The sequence below is a fragment of the Nomascus leucogenys genome, chromosome 9 (genome assembly GCF_006542625.1).
Source record: "Nomascus leucogenys isolate Asia chromosome 9, Asia_NLE_v1, whole genome shotgun sequence".
NCBI classification, from domain to species: domain Eukaryota; kingdom Metazoa; phylum Chordata; class Mammalia; order Primates; family Hylobatidae; genus Nomascus; species Nomascus leucogenys.
In genome coordinates, this window is record NC_044389.1 from 31,360,925 (window position 1) to 31,377,233 (window position 16,309).

Here is a 16,309-nt window from a genome sequence, read left to right on the forward strand (position 1 = left end):
AGGGTCAAGAGTTCACCTCCCATTGTGGCCAGTGATCTGGGTTCTGTATCATGGCCACAGGAACCATCCCGGCGCCAGCCAGTCGTCTTCCAAATGTCTGATGTGAGTCAAAAGAGGCAAGTGATATGGGCAATGGGCAGACAAATCCTGGACACCACTGGTAGCGATTAAATTTGTCCCCTTGTGGAGGGATGGCAATCCCCTAGTGACTAATGGTCTTGGAACTGAGCTTCCAATTACTGGGTGGGTAGAAAGCACTTGGCATTGGCTCTTTAGGGACAAAGATTTGGCACTAATGACTTACTATGTGACCTCGGACAAGTGACAGCCTGAGTCTGATTTTTCATCACCAAAGATAGGGATAATTATATCAATCTGCAATGTTAAGGTACTATATGAGTACAAGAAAATGTTTTATATGTTTAAAAGAAAAATAAAGTCCTTCAAAATGTAGCATAATTCACTTTTCTTTTTCAAAAGAAAAGTTGTCTTCCCCAGAAGCAGCATTCACTGGGAGTGCAGACTCTTTTGTAGACTTTATCTAATTGTTAACACATTTTCTTTTAAATTTTCTGTTATCAAACTGCCCATGCACATGGTTGAAAGTATTCATATAGTTCCCCATGGTTTATTAAGAAATGAACAGTCCCCTGCACATCACCCTGCATCATTTCTCTCCTCCAGAAGGCAACCACTTTTATCTATTTTAAGTGATCATTTTAGTATAATATTTACATCCATGTTAAATAATATGCATGCATTGCTACTTCTTGATTTTCTGGCTTCACCATGGGCATTATTTATTAACTCTCCACTACAGACTGGGAGGAGTTAGCTCTCTTTCTGCCTTTTGCCCTCTGCATGCAAACACATTCTTCTCATCACCCTGTTCTCCCAATGTAATTTCAAACAGATTGATGGTCAGTGTTCTTGTTGTAATCATGCAAGCCTAACTCCAAGCTTGGTCATTTTTAGGCCATGATTAGTTTTCCTTTGCCATTAATTTTCTTTGGAGGCAATTCCTTTAATAATTGCCTTTTTTTTTTTTTTTGCTTAGTTTTATTATTGCTAGTATGATCCAAAACTAATCACTAATTACCTCAAACTCCTCTCAGAATGTTCAGATTTGTCAGATGTCCTTTTCTGCATGTTTGTGAAGATGTCTGTTCTGGAGCTTTCTAATATATCCTAATCTGAGTGGTGCTGCAGCTATCAACCTAAGACTTATTTCTCTTCTCTTATACACTGACTCTCCTGTTCGTGTTGTTTATAATCTTTCTTGCTGGTTATAATCATCCTCCTCTTCCTCCTCCTCCTCTTCCTTTCCTCCTCATCCTTCTCCCACATCATTCTGAGAAAGTATGATGGCAAGTAAATATATTATGGTCTTGCATGTCTAAAAATGCCTTCCTTGTACCCTCACACTTGATGGATAGTTTGGATAGGTATCATATCTTTTTTTTATGGAAGCCTCAGAAAGTTAATTGGTAAAATGGTTTGCCTAATTAGGGTAGAGATGTAACTTTAATATCTTTTTCCTTCCACTTCCTGAATTCATGATGACTTTACAAGAAGGTGCACTTTGAAGCTCCCCAGAAGCATTCATGTGGGCAAACAGCAGAGCTAATGAGTTTGCTTGGTGAAGGCAAGAGAAGGGACAGTGCTTGGTAGACCAGCCTTGATTCAAGCCAGATTCAGTAAAAGCAGGGAATAAAGGTTATTTTCTTTTCTCCTTCCTCTCTGTTAATGCCATGAGACAGCTTCACCTGATTTGACAGATGATGTAGCTGACTGGAGGAAATTTCATCTGCACAAAATAGAGGAGTCCCTATGCAGATAATTCTCTCTCCAAAAAACACTGACGATTATCGCAATTAACAAATCAGAGACTTGGATACATGGACCAGAGGCTTGGATACATGGCAGACTCATCCTTTTCACTAAGCAGTCTTTTCATTGATCAGGAGTGTCAATTGCTGACCAATGATCTGTATGAGACCATCCTGATTCCTATATTTCTAGCTGTCTGGTTAAACACAGATGCCTTATAACTCTGCAAGTTATCAGGTGGGGCTATGAAGAACAATTTGAATATGAGAAGGGTATTGTATACTTCTGGTATTGTCACACTACAGGTTCTTAACAGAACATGCTGAAATGCAGACTCTTTTGTCTCTATGTGAACTGATTTTGGAAGTTTCATGTATGTTGGTTGGCTCCAAATCCATGCCTGCTAAGGGAAGCAATAAAACCAGGGAGAATCTTGGAGAATTTTAAATTTCCTTTGTTTTTTCATTTTTTGTTCTATGTATGCCTAGATTTAGTTTTAATAATCTGTCAGCGTTACAGAATTTTCCTGTTTGCTTTCATATCAATTGTGGATTTCATTCCTCATTTTCTTGTTATTTCCTGTAGGTGGATTACAGTGTTCCATTCTGCTCTCCGGAATGGGAATTCCTTGCCTCCCTTTTGATCCGTTCATGCTTTTTTTGTTCATTCCAGGCCATGAGTTTGCTTTTTCTTCAGAGAGAAAAAATCAATTTCCTCTGGGCTGAAGAATAGCCCAGTGTTTTTATTAGTCCCCAATGCTGTGTTTTACTTTTTAAATAAAGGGGCATTTTTTAGGTCTATAGACATATCTGAAACAACCACTTATTTAATTGCAGTGTCAAACTCAGCATCAAACACAGTTCAGGTTCCTTCTCCTCGCTTGTTACTCAGCAATGTGTTTTCTCATTGTTGGCTTTGTCCCTCTCTTGGGTCCTCAGGCATCCAGATGTACCTCTGCAACAGAGAGCACTATGGCTACCTGCCCATCCCCCTGAAGCCCCATCAGACACTGCAGGAAGACATCGAGAACCTCATCCATGTGCAGATTGAAGCAATGAGTGAGTGACCCAGGAACAGAGGGGGTGGCTCTTGTTCCATTGCCACAGTGACCATACCAGCCGCTTCCCTCCTCTTCCAGGATTGGAATCTCACAGCCATTAGTCTCCCCTGGCTGAATACATAGCTATTCATTTGTTCATTCTTTCCTAAACGTTTCCTATGGGAAATATGTACATGACAAGGTCTTTGCCTTCTGTGACTTTCCCATCCTGGAAGAGTGCTGGGTACACAAGTAAATACTTTCCAAAAGATCTGATAAGTGCTGTAATAGTGTTTTGTGGTGTGGACTTAAACCCTAACTTGGCTGCTTTCTAATTATATGACTTTGAGCAAGTAATATCCTTAGTTGTAAAATGGAAATAATGAAAACTTCCAGGGTTTTTGGGCAGATTCATATGGTATATGTAAAAAGTCTAGTACAGTCACAGTAGTTATGACTTCAACTTAATAACAGCACGTGATGTAACAGATACCACTGTTACATCATAAAGTGCTAAGCACTTTTTGTACATTGTTTCATTAATCCTTGTAACAACTCAATGAAAGGGTTTTATTATACCCATATTAAAGATGAAAAATAATGAGATGTTACCTGAAGTAACTTGCCCTAGATCATTCTGCTAAACAAATGACATTGGGATTTGAACCCATCTTGCTATCTCCAAAGTTCATGTCCTTAAACACTATTGTTATTGCCTCTAGGTCTGGCATGATGCATGAATTGCTGTGCTTAGTCATCAGTAGCTATGCTTTTTATTATGTGTGATGTACAATGGTGGCTAAAAGAAAAAGTAAACAATCCACCTAACCTAGGGGAAGATGTTGAAATGGCTTCCCAAAGTGGGGTCTATTTTCTATTATTCATCAGTAGAGCACAGGAGGTGTGTATGTGGGCAGTGGAGGTGATTAGGGAGGAACGGCAGGAACTGAGGCTAGAAAGTGGGCAGGAGCCCTGTCAAGAGACTCTGATGTATAAGAAGGTATTTGGGCTTTAGCTGAAGGGATGGGCACTCTCAAAAAGATTTTAGTACAGAAATGTCAGGTTGAATTTGGATTTAGAAAGGTCACTCTAGAGGTAAGAGAAGTGTAGGTGGAGCATGCATGGGATGCATGGGCAGTGGCTGCTGGTCTCAGGCCTGAGGTGAAGAGACCACTTTGGACATTTCACGGCTACTGGGCAAAAGGTGGTGAGGACCTGAGCTAGAGCAGTAACAGTGGGAGTGGAGAGGAAGGAACAGAAGCTTAGCACATAGGCTTGAAAGGACATAGCCAACAGTTGTTGGTAGATGAATGAGCAAAAGGGAGGCATAGAGAAAACTCCCAAGTTTTGTCTTGAGTGTCTGGGGGTGATTTTAAGAACTTTAAATGGAATAGGGCATGTAGAATAAAGGAGAGGTTTGAAAAGAGAGACCATGGCTGGCGTGGTGGCTCATGCCTGTAATCCCAGCACTTTGGGAGGCCGAGGCAGGTGGATCACCTGAGGTCAGGAGTTTGAGATCAGCCTGGCCAACACGGTGAAACCTGTCTCTACTAAAAATACAAAAATAAGCCGGGCATGGTGGTGCACATCTGTAGTCCCAGTTACTCTGGAGGCTGAGGCAGGAGAATTGCTTGAACCCAGGAGGAGGCGGAGGTTGCAGTGAGCCAAGATCGTGCCATTGTACTCCAGCCTGAGTGACAGAGTGAGACTCCATCTCAAAAAAAAAAAAAAAAGAAAGAAAGAAAAAGAAAAGAAAAGAATAGACCATGAGTTTATTTTTAGATCCATTGAGTTGTCTATGAGTATCTGTTTCCCACTCCTTTGCTCCTACACTATAAATTCCTTTTTCATCATATTAGTCTCAGGACCTAGCACATTGTCACCTGGTAGATGCCCAGTAAATATTTGTTAAATGACTGAATGAATGATGATGAAATGATGAAATAAGGAGCTGATTCACTGTGACAGTATTTCTTGAACCAGCCCTCAGGAATCTCCTTTGCGAATTTCTTTAGCACATACTTTTTCTGCTGCTTTCCCTATGTTCTAGGCCCTAAAGGATATGGGTGACATCTTATTGCTTTGTATCTAGCACAGTGCATGGCATGTAGTTGTTACCAAAACAAAATCTGCTGAATGCATGAACAAATGAGCAAATGAATGAATGAAAACTGTATTGACAAGGGCACTGAACCCAAAGCCAGAATAATGGGCTCGAACTTAGACACTGTCACTTATGAAGGGAGAATCAGATTTCAGGACTTTAGTTTCTTCATCTATAGAGTGATTTTGCAATGTTGAGAAGAGCAAATAAAAGAATATATCAACTCCATAAAATAATGAGGTGTTGCTATTATTACGACTCCATTTAGCTCTCGATAAAGTGCTGTCCCTTATTATCCCCGTTTCATGGCTCTCGGTCTCAACTCCCAAGTAGGAAGAGTCTCTCTGGCCTCAGAGAGAGGCCGGCTAGACCTTATGTTCTCTTGTTTTCTCCCACAGGGCTGAGAGTGTAAGTTCTCGGTAAATAGAAATGCACATGTCATCAATAAAGATTTTAATGATTGCAAATTACAAATATGCACACTACCATGCTAGCCAGGTAGAGTTCGTTTGAGAAGAACCTGTAAATTATAGCTTTCATCATTGATCTCCCAACACATGCCACCTCTAGTGCTAAGCACTTTACATATCGCATTTTATTTCATTCTTATACTTACCTCCTTTTCTGAATTTTAAAAATATAGAACATAATCGGAGTAAGAAAATGTTGGAAAGGTAAAATTTTGAGGGGTATAATGCAGAAATATGGCCTAGAAGTCCATGTAAGATTAATAAAAAATTGGCAATGACAAAATCCTATCAGTCAAGTATCCTTCTCTAATAAAAGATTAACTAGGTGTTAAAAACACTTTGCATAGTGCCTGGAACCCAATGAGCAGTAAATAAATGGCTGCTAATAGTGTTGTTAGACTATACTGATTGAAGAATAGGAACGGGGTGTCCAATATTTTGACTTCCATGAGCCACATTGGAAGAAGATTGTCTTGGGCCACACATAAAATATACTGACACAACAAATGAGCTAAAAAAAAAAATCACAAAAAGAATCACATAGAGTTTTAAGAAACTTTACAAATTTGTATTGGGTCACATTCAGAGCAATCCTGGGCCACATGTGGCCTGCGGGCCACAGTTGAACAAGCTTGCATTAGTACATGCATTTTATTCATGAGCAAACATAGAATGCCTGTAATGTATGCGTTCTCTGAAGGTACTGGGGATTCAAAACATTTTATGATCAATTCTCTGTTTTCAGGTATGTATGATTTAATAGGAGAAACAGACAGACGTTTAAAAAAACACTAACAACACAGTATAGCATTTTGAGAAAGGAGAAAATATCAAAGAGATAGGAATTGGGATAGAGAGAGATTGCTATGGGCTGTGTGATCCAGGAGACCCTCAAGTCCTAATGGTTCTTAAGCTAAGCTTGGGTACAAGTGTAAAATGTAAACAAGAAGAGTGGTATGGTGAGGACACTACAGGCAGAGGAAACAGACCAAGAAAAGACAAAGTATTCTCATGCTGAAGGAGAGCTGACTTAAAACAGTAGGCAGAAATAAAGTTTGAGAGAGTGGGGTGGCTTCATTGTTGTAGTCTTTGAATGCTCAGCTAAAGAAAAATTCCCATCTTAAGGAGCCAATGAAGGTGTTAGAAGAGATAATCAGGCTGTAAGGATTTATTCAACACATACTGTACCCTGCAGATTGTTCAAGATGCTGGGCATACGGCAGTGAACGAAACAGGCAGAAGCCCTGCCATCAGGGAACTTATATTCTAACACAGAGAGTTAGACAACAGACAATATATCTGGGAAGCAGCTATATGAAAATTTGGATGAAGAATGTCCCAAGTGGAAAGAACAGCACATGTAAAGATTGTTAGACAGGAAAAGCTTGGGGGTGTTCCAGGGACAAAAGGCCAGCATGATTGGGGTATAAAGAAGGAGTTGGGTCAAGGGAGATGAAGTCATGGAAGAAGAAATGTCCAGATCACACTGAACATTCCGGCCATGGTAAGGAATTTAGATTTTACTCCAAGAGTAATGGGAATCCGTGGAAGATGGGGTGGGGCAGAGGGGGCGTGGCCTGATATGACTTGTGCATTTAGAAGGATCATTTGGGCTATGGTGAGGATACTAGAGTGTAGGGGACCAGTACCTCTCTCCTGGTGGGACATGATGGTGATTGGGATGTGAGCTCTAGCAAGGTGGTGATGAGAAACAGACAGGTTGAGGATATATTTTGGTGGTGGAGCAACAGGACTTACAGAGACCTGAATGCAGTCCATGAAGGAAAGAAAGGAATCAAGAATGAGTCCAAGATTTTAGCCTGATATGCCATTTACTGAGATGGGAAAGACTTTATAGAAAAAGACTGGGGGTGGGGAGGTAGTTTTGGTCACATAAGCTTAAGATATTTAATAGGCATCTAAATAGAAAGGCAGAAGATAGTCGGATATACGAGTCTGGAGTTCAGGGAAGAAACTCCAGCTAGAGACAGATATTTGAGAATCATCAGCATCAGAAGGATATTTGAAGCCGTGGAACAGTCTGAACTCATGTAGTAAAAGAGCATAGGATGAGAAGAGGACAGATCCCCGGGGAAGACAAAACAGCCAAAGAGCTAGGAGGAAAAATTGAGAAGTGTTTCCAGACGGAGCCAAGATGCTGCCGAGAAGCCAAGGAAAATAAGGATAAAGAATTGGTCATTGGTTCTGTCAAGAGAGAGGTCTGTGATGACCTTGATATGGGCCACTTCAGTGCAATGATGAGAACACAAATCCATTCAAGTGGACTGGAGAGAAGCCAATGGGGAGATGAGAAAGCTGAATCTTGATGGGATGGGGAATGGAGAAATCAGATGGAGGCTGTTAGGGGTGAGAGGTCAAAGGAAAGGTTTTTCTGGTTAGGTTGGGTTTGTCTGTTTATACTGTTTTTTTAAAAAAATAGAAATATAACAGTATGCTTGTATGCCAATCACAAGGATCCAATATATGAGGAGATCTTGATGATGTAGAAGAGAAGGTAATTGTAAGGTGAAAACGAGAGGGATTTTATCCTGGGTTGCAGCCCAGAACAATATTGGAGAGGCTATACTAGATCGAAACTTCATCTAATATGGCAGATGGGGTGGCAGAATGTATTGATACACATGCAGTTTGGTTTGTGGACTTGAGGTGGATTGAAAAGGTAGATCTAATTTGATTTTGAATATTTTCTTTCTGAAGTATATAGGCCAGTCATGAGCTAGACAGAGATTTTGGAGATTTTAGGAGAGAGAAGGCAAAAGATACAATCTCTCAAAGAGTGGGAAAATAAATTTACTATGAAAGGACAGTTACATCATTTGGTGGTGTCAAGTGCCAACTTGACATCTGTGATTGTAGCTTTGAAGTGACTCAGTCAACACAGTTGTGTATGTTTCTCACAGTAGTCCTCTTGGTGCTGAGTAAGTGGGCAACAGGTTTAACCAGGATTAGGGTTTTATCAGGCATCAGTGGACGAGAATGGAAAATCTTGTGAAGGAGATGGTCGGGGAATTTCTGAATTGTAGACTGGAGTTTTAGAAATCAGAGTTGAAGAATTTGGGTGAGGTGGGAGAAGGGTTATGACGACAATGACTAACACTTATTAAAAGCACTGTGCCCATCTCTTTTCATGTGATAATTCATTTAGTACATTAGAAGCTGCACAGAGAATTTGGGGATGTGCTGCCTTTGGGAGATGAATGACAGGAGGCCAGATCTTATAAAGATGTTAGATTTAAATGGTTTATAAAGCATGAGGAGATTACTCTTGCAAATTACAGCATAAGGTGATAGGAAGTCTCAGGTACCTGCTCTCAGTATTGACATTTTGAGACAACAGTACTTCATGTAAAAATTATTAAGATAATTGGATTTGAAGTCAGGTCTAAAACTGAGTTCCAGCCCTGCCAATCACTCAGTATTTGACCTTGGACAAGTCTACATCTGGCTTGGTCTCGGTTTCTTTAGTTGTAAAAAAAAAAAAAAGCCAACCACCACAAAAAAGTGAAGATAAAATTACGTGGTGACTGTGAAAACACCTAGCAACCCGTTAAGCCCTTAAGTGAAGTGTTGAGTGTAACTGTTATGGTTGAGAACAGAGCTGTGCGGTGGAAGATTATTTTGACAACAGTGAGCATGATTAATTAGAATAGGAGAGACTGAGAACATGTGAGTGTTTGAAAAAAATCAAAAACAGCCCAGGCACAGTGGGTAAGGAGCCAAGCTAGGCTGCAACAATGGAAGAAGTTCAGGAGAAATTATAGAGAAGAAGCGGTAGGATTTGATCCAAGTACAATCTGTCAGGTACTTTTCCAGACATGACTGGGCTTAAATCAGCTACTCTGGACCCAGCCCAGTTGCCTGGTTGGCTAATAATACCAGTGGCCACCAAGGACTAGCTCTGGGGATGATGTGGAATGGGAATTAAGAGCTCCGGTGGAGGAGTAAGACCTAGGTTCAAATACCAGCTCTATCAGCTCTGTGATCTTGGGCAAGTTATTTAATGTTTGTTTCCTTGTCTATAAAAATAGAGACACTCATACATATCCCATGGTACATGTGAACATTAAATATATGTGATTATATATGTCAAGTATATATGTGACATATATATCACTCACAGAACCTCTGTAACAATGGCTGTAATTATTCACATTAGATCTTGAAACTATCCTGAAAGCAATGAAGCCCATTGTCCCAAGTGGCAGTACAGGGAAGGATTATTTCCAGGAAGGGATTTAATGAGAGACCAGATCAATTATGAATGATGGAGTCAGAAATGACTACAAACAGAAGCCAGGATATACCTAACCTTCAAGTCTGTTGTCAGCAAAGATACATCCTTCTCCCCACAGACTAAGTTTCTTAGGTCTGACTCACTGTATCACTTCCTGTTTTCCTCTGTGGCTTACTGCTGCCTTCAGTGGCAAAACCCAAGCACACTTCTCTGATATTTTCGCCCAGTGATGACTTTTGGGAGCCAACCACTTGTGGCTTTTTTTTTGCAACACTTGTCCTGTGAATGCAATGACTGCCTATGTTTGATGGAAACAAAGTGACTAAAAGCAGTCTCTTTGGCTGAAATGTGAAAGCCACACAGGCCATGTGAGTCCAAAGGAGACCAGCAGCCTAGAATGGGTAACTCAAAATGTAACACCCTCCGAAGTCTCAGGCCCCAGGAGGGAGAGCAAGACAGCTCCTCAGACAATATCATGAATAGGAGGAAGCTGGTACTTTAAGCTTCTTTCTCTTAAAAACCTAACCCTGTACCTGGTGGACCCTCCCTGTAGATTTTAAAAGAAACTAATAAGGAGTGGAGTGGAACAGAAAGGACCAGAATATTCTGGGCTGCTATTGGGAAGACAAACACATGCACTGCATATGCACAGAAATATGACTATAAGTTTCAAGTTTGAAGTAACGAGACCAGCTCTTGTGTTTGGCCTAAGAACTCCATCTCACTGTGTTCTAGAATTTCACATCATTCGCCAATAAGTAAAATTGGATGTCAGGATTTCTCTATAATATTTCAGTGAAGTTAAACAGATCATACCCTTTGGACAGTATCTCAGGATGGGCAAAGTTACGCTGGAATATAAAAATCTGATTGACTTCATATAACAATGGCTTATTTCTTGCTATCCAAGTCAGCAGAGCAGGTGTCTTTCCTGGGAGCTGCCCTCCATATGTTGATGCAATGTTCCAGGCTGCTTCCAATTGCATCTGCTCCATATCCACACATGCCACTATGAGCACAGTGGTGGGACCAGGGGCACTGTCGGGGGAGCTCTTGGAGAGTGGAGCAGCAGCACCACACTGTAAACTTCCCCCAGAAAGTCATAGAGCCCTGAGTAACTTCAAGGGCAAGAGAGTGTATTCCTCGCCTGTGCCTGGAATAGAGGTGAACAGATACGTTACAGTAGTCATGGCCATTACCCATAGTTCTCTCAACAACCCAGTTACCAGCTATCATTTTAAATTTTCTTGTTTTATCCCTTTAAGGAAAATCAAATGAGGACTTTGAATTTGTATAATACTAAACATTCTTCAAGGCCTTTTCAGGTTTCTTAACCAATATTACTTCCAACCTTTAAAATACATAGTTTGCAAAGGAAGCTTTTTTAGAGTATCAGATAAATAAAACTTTCGTTATTGAAGAAGTAGTGTCGCTCCCACTTGGAATCTTCCCATTAGACATGGGCCAGCTCTCCGTGGTTAGATCCTGTTAAAGCAAAGGACCTTTTGCGCACCCACAGCTAAACCTGCCCAGGTGGGATAAAAACAGTCCCACACTTTGACAATTTTAAATGCAGAGAAAAAAGTGTTTTTCAGTAAAAATTCTAGCCTATTTCTGAGCTCTTTCATCATGGGCCATAGTAAGTAATAGCTAAGAGTTGTTGAGCATTTACTGTGTTAAAGTGGTGAGCACGCAGCTCTCATTTAAATTTTATAACACAGATACACTTCTATTATCCCAGTTTTACACCAAAGAAATGAGCTTAAAGAGGTCCCCTAACTCTCCTACTCCTTCGCAAACCAAGGTTTGGACCCAGATCATCCGACTCTGGAGCCCTTCCTCTTAACCATTATCCTAAACTGCCTCCCAAATATTCTTGAAATAAGTCTTAAGGGAAGTGGAGCAAATGTTGCAATCTCCATATAAACAAATGCTCTTGAAACCAGTGCCCTGACCAGCAGGGTTCCTGTGTGGCTACTCAGTCCTGGAGAACTGCTGCCATTGTCCCCTGCCCTGTATTTCCAAGTTGTATTCCAACCCTAGAGATCAGGCATGCGGGTGGAATTCTGATTTCTGACCCTTTCATTAACAAAGCACTCTGCATGTTTCTTGTGTCTTCCAGTTGACCGTCCTCCAATGGAACCCTCCCAGTATGTCTCAGTTGTCCCTAAATATCCAGACAAGATGGGATTTGATGAGGTAGGAAAGGTGTCTATATGTGTGTGCACATGCATGCATGTGCAGGCTTGTGTGTTCATTTTGGAACACAAGCCTGAGCTTGCATCTGAGAGCCAGCAAGATTGGCTTGGTTGCTGAAATGGCTCTGAGGTCTTGGGAAAACTACTTGGTTTTTGTTGTTCCTCAGTTTCCTTATCTTAAAAAAAGGAGTATCATGATAAAAGGTAGTTAATCATTTACTTAGAAAGAAATTACCATTTAGTAATGAAAGTGAATTTGATATTTTCTAGGAGCAGATATTGTGATAATTTTAATCAACCTTTTTATCAAAATTCAAGAGTAAGAGAGGATACATGTTTTAGATATGGAGGACTTTAACTTTATTCTGCCACATCTGAGCAAGTGGAAACTATTCTGGAACTTTCTGTGCTTTCTTTTTTTTCTACTATTCTTCTATGGAAAAAGGTTGGTGAGCAGGGTTGAGAGGACAAAGAAAGAAAAAAAAACATATTTGTTCTAAAATTCTGCCTTTCAGCAGGCAAGAACTTCCTAATAATATTCTAAGGGTAGTATTTATTATTAAGTTTTAGTTGTATGAAGAATGAAGCAGAAATATTAAGAGGTTCCCCTCCTGGTAATATGCATAACAGATACTTGGCAGGGATTGTAACTCCACGTCACTGACTCTCTCATGGGTGTCTCCTGTAGCTGCTGAACAGTATTCAGAAGGAGCTTGGTGGTCTAGAAGCTAGGGCAGTGCCTCAGGAGTCCACAAACTGAGAACTCTTCCATGGACTCTGGATATGTAACAGATCAGGCTTTGAGCTTGGTGCTCATTGCCACTGATTAATCGAAGGAAGATGCCTTGTTTATCACATGGTAACATATACATACATATATGTACATGTCCCCAGAGTACAGCCTTCTCAAAGGGATTTGACACTAGAACTGGGAATTAAGATTTCTTCCATAAAACTGATTTGGAGCTATACTTCAGGAAGGGGGAAACAGTATTTCATGAATATTAAATGGGGAAGAGTTAACAGCTTCTATGCTGTTTCCACAAAAGGCAGAATGAGAAGAGATGAGCTACAGGTAGTAGATAGGAATAAGACTCATTTGCAAATAGTTTTTAAAAATGATCAGGGCTACAGAGAAGGTTGTCCCACACCCACAGTGGACCAGCTTCCACATATTACTGTAACTTTCCTTCCCTACAGCTCTCTCTCGGTTCCCCAGGTGAAAGGACCCAAGTGTCCTTACATAGATTCGTTTCTCCTCCTAAAAACATTGCTATGAGGACCAAACCAAAGCAAATAAAATAAGACAAAACCAGGATCTTCCAGTTCTGGTCTTGTTTGGGCAGGACACGGTGTAAGGACTGGGTCACTCCTAGAGCCCTTCAGGAGAAAGCCAACTCCGTGAAGTGGCACAGGCTCAGAGACTCTACTTTCCTGAGTCTGAGGTTAGTCACCTCTCTGTATGGAACAGAGATAGCATGGTAGAAAAAGGGCTTTTCAGGGGCTTTTCAATCCTCCTTGGACTCTGTGACCTCACTGGTGGTGTCTGGGCTGCATTTGGCTGTGACACTCTTTTCTCTGTTTACTGTTCACTAAGTATGAGCGAGCCGTCTGTGTTTTTACTTCGTGGCTACAGTTTTATTGCACTTGTCCTGGCAGGGACTGGAACTGGATTGTTATTTACTAAAAGTCTTCCCAGACTGGAGGTCTCTGGTTTTGGGGGCCTTTTTGGATTTATTTCTGTTGATTTTTTGTCCTGTTTTGTTTTTGTTCTCTTAGAATGACCTCAGTTGGCTTCATGTTTATACCTGAGAAAATGCCCTTTCCTTTCCATATCTGGAAAATTAGGGGATGAGGCATGACCCATCACAGTATGATTCTGACTAAAAGAACACAACCCATTAAGTTATAAAGTCCCAAGTAATGAGGCAAATAGAGTCACCACAGAAAATTATGTTTTTTACAAAATAATTATCCAGTTAGGTAAACAAGGAAGGTAGTAAAATTAGGATGCACTTAATCTACTTGGCCCTAGATCAGGTAGACAATTTCTTCAAAGAGAATATCTTGCTCCTCCATCAGTTTCTATGCCCAGGGATTTATAAATGGATAGAAATGAGATTATTTTGCAAGGAAGGGTTGAAATTTTAGTTAGTGTAGCTTTTAATTCCAGTGAAACATATGTTTATGACTGCATTCAGAATGACCATGTGAACCAAACCTTAACACAGAACTCCAGACTAGTTCTAAGATGAAAGTTTCTCCTTTATTCTGGCCATAGCAGAAAGCCAACTTTATTATAAACCACCTATCTTAGACATTTTAATCTGTACTGAATTTGAAAGACGAGTTTGTTCACCTCCCTATTTTTATAGAACTGGACCCAGAAACATTAATGTCTCCTCAGAGTCATCCAGATGGTTAGTCAGTATGAAGTCAACACCACCTGACTTGTTTCTATAGGTTTCTGCTTTACCATGCTATGTGTCATCATCATTTCTCACTGGCAGTTAAAGTCACTAGTTTAACATTTAAAATGTTTCTTACTGTTTGTAGCAAAAGGACCTTATTTGTTAAAACATTGATTTACCTGTAATGGCATTCACAAAGCTTTAGATACTTCTATGGTTCATTAAATCTGGGAATAGTGAGGACATCCTCATTATCTGTAACTCTTGTTGTCCTTGTTGAAAATGAGTTGGCCGTAAATGTGTGCACTTATTTCTGGTTCTATATTCTGTTCCATTGGTCTGTGTGTTGTCTATTCTTATGCCAGTACCATGCTGTTTTGGTTACTATAGCTTTGTAGCATATTTTAAAGGCAGGTAGTGTGCTGCCTTGAGCTGTTCTTTTTGCTCAGGACAGCTTTGGCTATTCAGGGTCTTTTGTGGTTCCATGAAAATTTTAAGATTTTTTTTCTGTTTCTACGAAAACTGTTATTTGTATTTTGGTAGGGATTGCATTGACTCTGTTTATCACATTTGATAGTATGGACATTTTAGCAACATTAATTATTCCAATCTATGAACATGGGATGTCTTTCTTTTTTTAATATCCTTCCATTTCTTTAATCAGTGTTTTATAGTTTTCATTATTAAGATCTTTACTTTCTTTGGTTAAATTTATTCCTAAGTATTATTAAATTTTTTTGTAGCTATTGTAAATGGGATTGCTTTTTCTATTTCTTTTTCAGATTGTTTGTTGTTAGCATATATAAACGCTGATGATTTTTGTGTGTTGACTTTGTATCTTGCAACTTTACTGAAGCTGTTTATCAATTCTAATGGTTTTTTGGTGGCATCTTTAGGTTTTTCTAAACATAGGATCATATTGTCCTTTGACCTCTTAAAGAGTAGTTTTTTTAATTTTCCTATTTCAAGAGAAGGGAGAACATATTTATCAATGAACATCAGAGAAACAAAGAAAGTTAAGTCACTACAAAGAGTTGAGTTTTGAAAATAATTCAATTTGAATTAATATCATTTACCTTAAACACTGATATGAGATAGAAATGAATTTTTACGACAGTTCTTCCTATCCTTTCCACTCCTTCTTCTATCTAAAACATTTACTAAACTTTTCAAACAGCCTAAAAGAAGACTTGAGTAATTTATATGTCTTTTCCCTTTTTCTTCTTGCATTAGATTTTCATGATAAACCTCAAACGCAGAAAGGACAGGCGGGACCGGATGCTGCGCACACTGTATGAACAGGAGATTGAGGTCAAGATTGTTGAGGCTGTGGATGGAAAGTGAGTTGGGTTTCTTCTCCCATTGCAGATGTGATTGGAGTGGGGATGTGTCTTCTCTGACAGAGAATTAGTCCCAGGTGTGGCTCTAAGTCTCTTCGGTCATTAGAAGATAGTCATATTTTTAAAACAGCCGCCTGTAGTAGCATTTAAGTTAATTTCATCCTGTAGAGCAAGCCTGAAATCCACTCACCAGCCAGTGGTCTTTGGTCTTCATTACACTGAAGGCTCACATTGGATGTGACTGTCCTGTCTCTGGGGGTTCAGGCAACAGTTGTGGTGGTTTTCAGCTTTCTGTAGTGTAACAGAAGGAATGTGTTCAGAATTGTGTTCAGAGCTGAATTAGAGCATAAAGTGCTGAAACTTGGGCAATCTGAAGAAAATAGATGGAAAAATGCATAAAGGTCTACATTTCCTGTTGCATAAGATGCCTGCCATAATCTGCCTGGACCGATCATAGTGGCCACTTTTCCTGGAAATACGGCAGGAAAGTAACACAGGGAACCTAGTTAGATCCCTTCTTTTTGTTTTATCTTGTTCGGCTTTGCCCTTTTATTTGACACCCTAAACTATTTCAAGGCATAGATTTTTATAAAATGTGCCTTTCCATGTTATATGTTGATTTAGAATATGAGTAGCTTTGTTTTCTATTTGCATAACCCCAA

The 16,309-nt window shown here is 39.9% G+C and overlaps 1 protein-coding gene across 1 annotated transcript in view; it reads left to right on the plus strand.

Moving 5' to 3' along the window:
* Positions 1–16,309, plus strand: part of COLGALT2 (collagen beta(1-O)galactosyltransferase 2) — a 103,281-nt gene that overhangs the window by 72,401 nt on the left and 14,571 nt on the right. Inside the window, exons 6-8 of the mRNA XM_003264454.4 lie at positions 2,769–2,888; positions 11,821–11,897; positions 15,541–15,647. Coding sequence (XP_003264502.2) covers positions 2,769–2,888; positions 11,821–11,897; positions 15,541–15,647 — 304 coding nt within the window. The remainder of the gene's footprint in view (positions 1–2,768; positions 2,889–11,820; positions 11,898–15,540; positions 15,648–16,309) is intronic.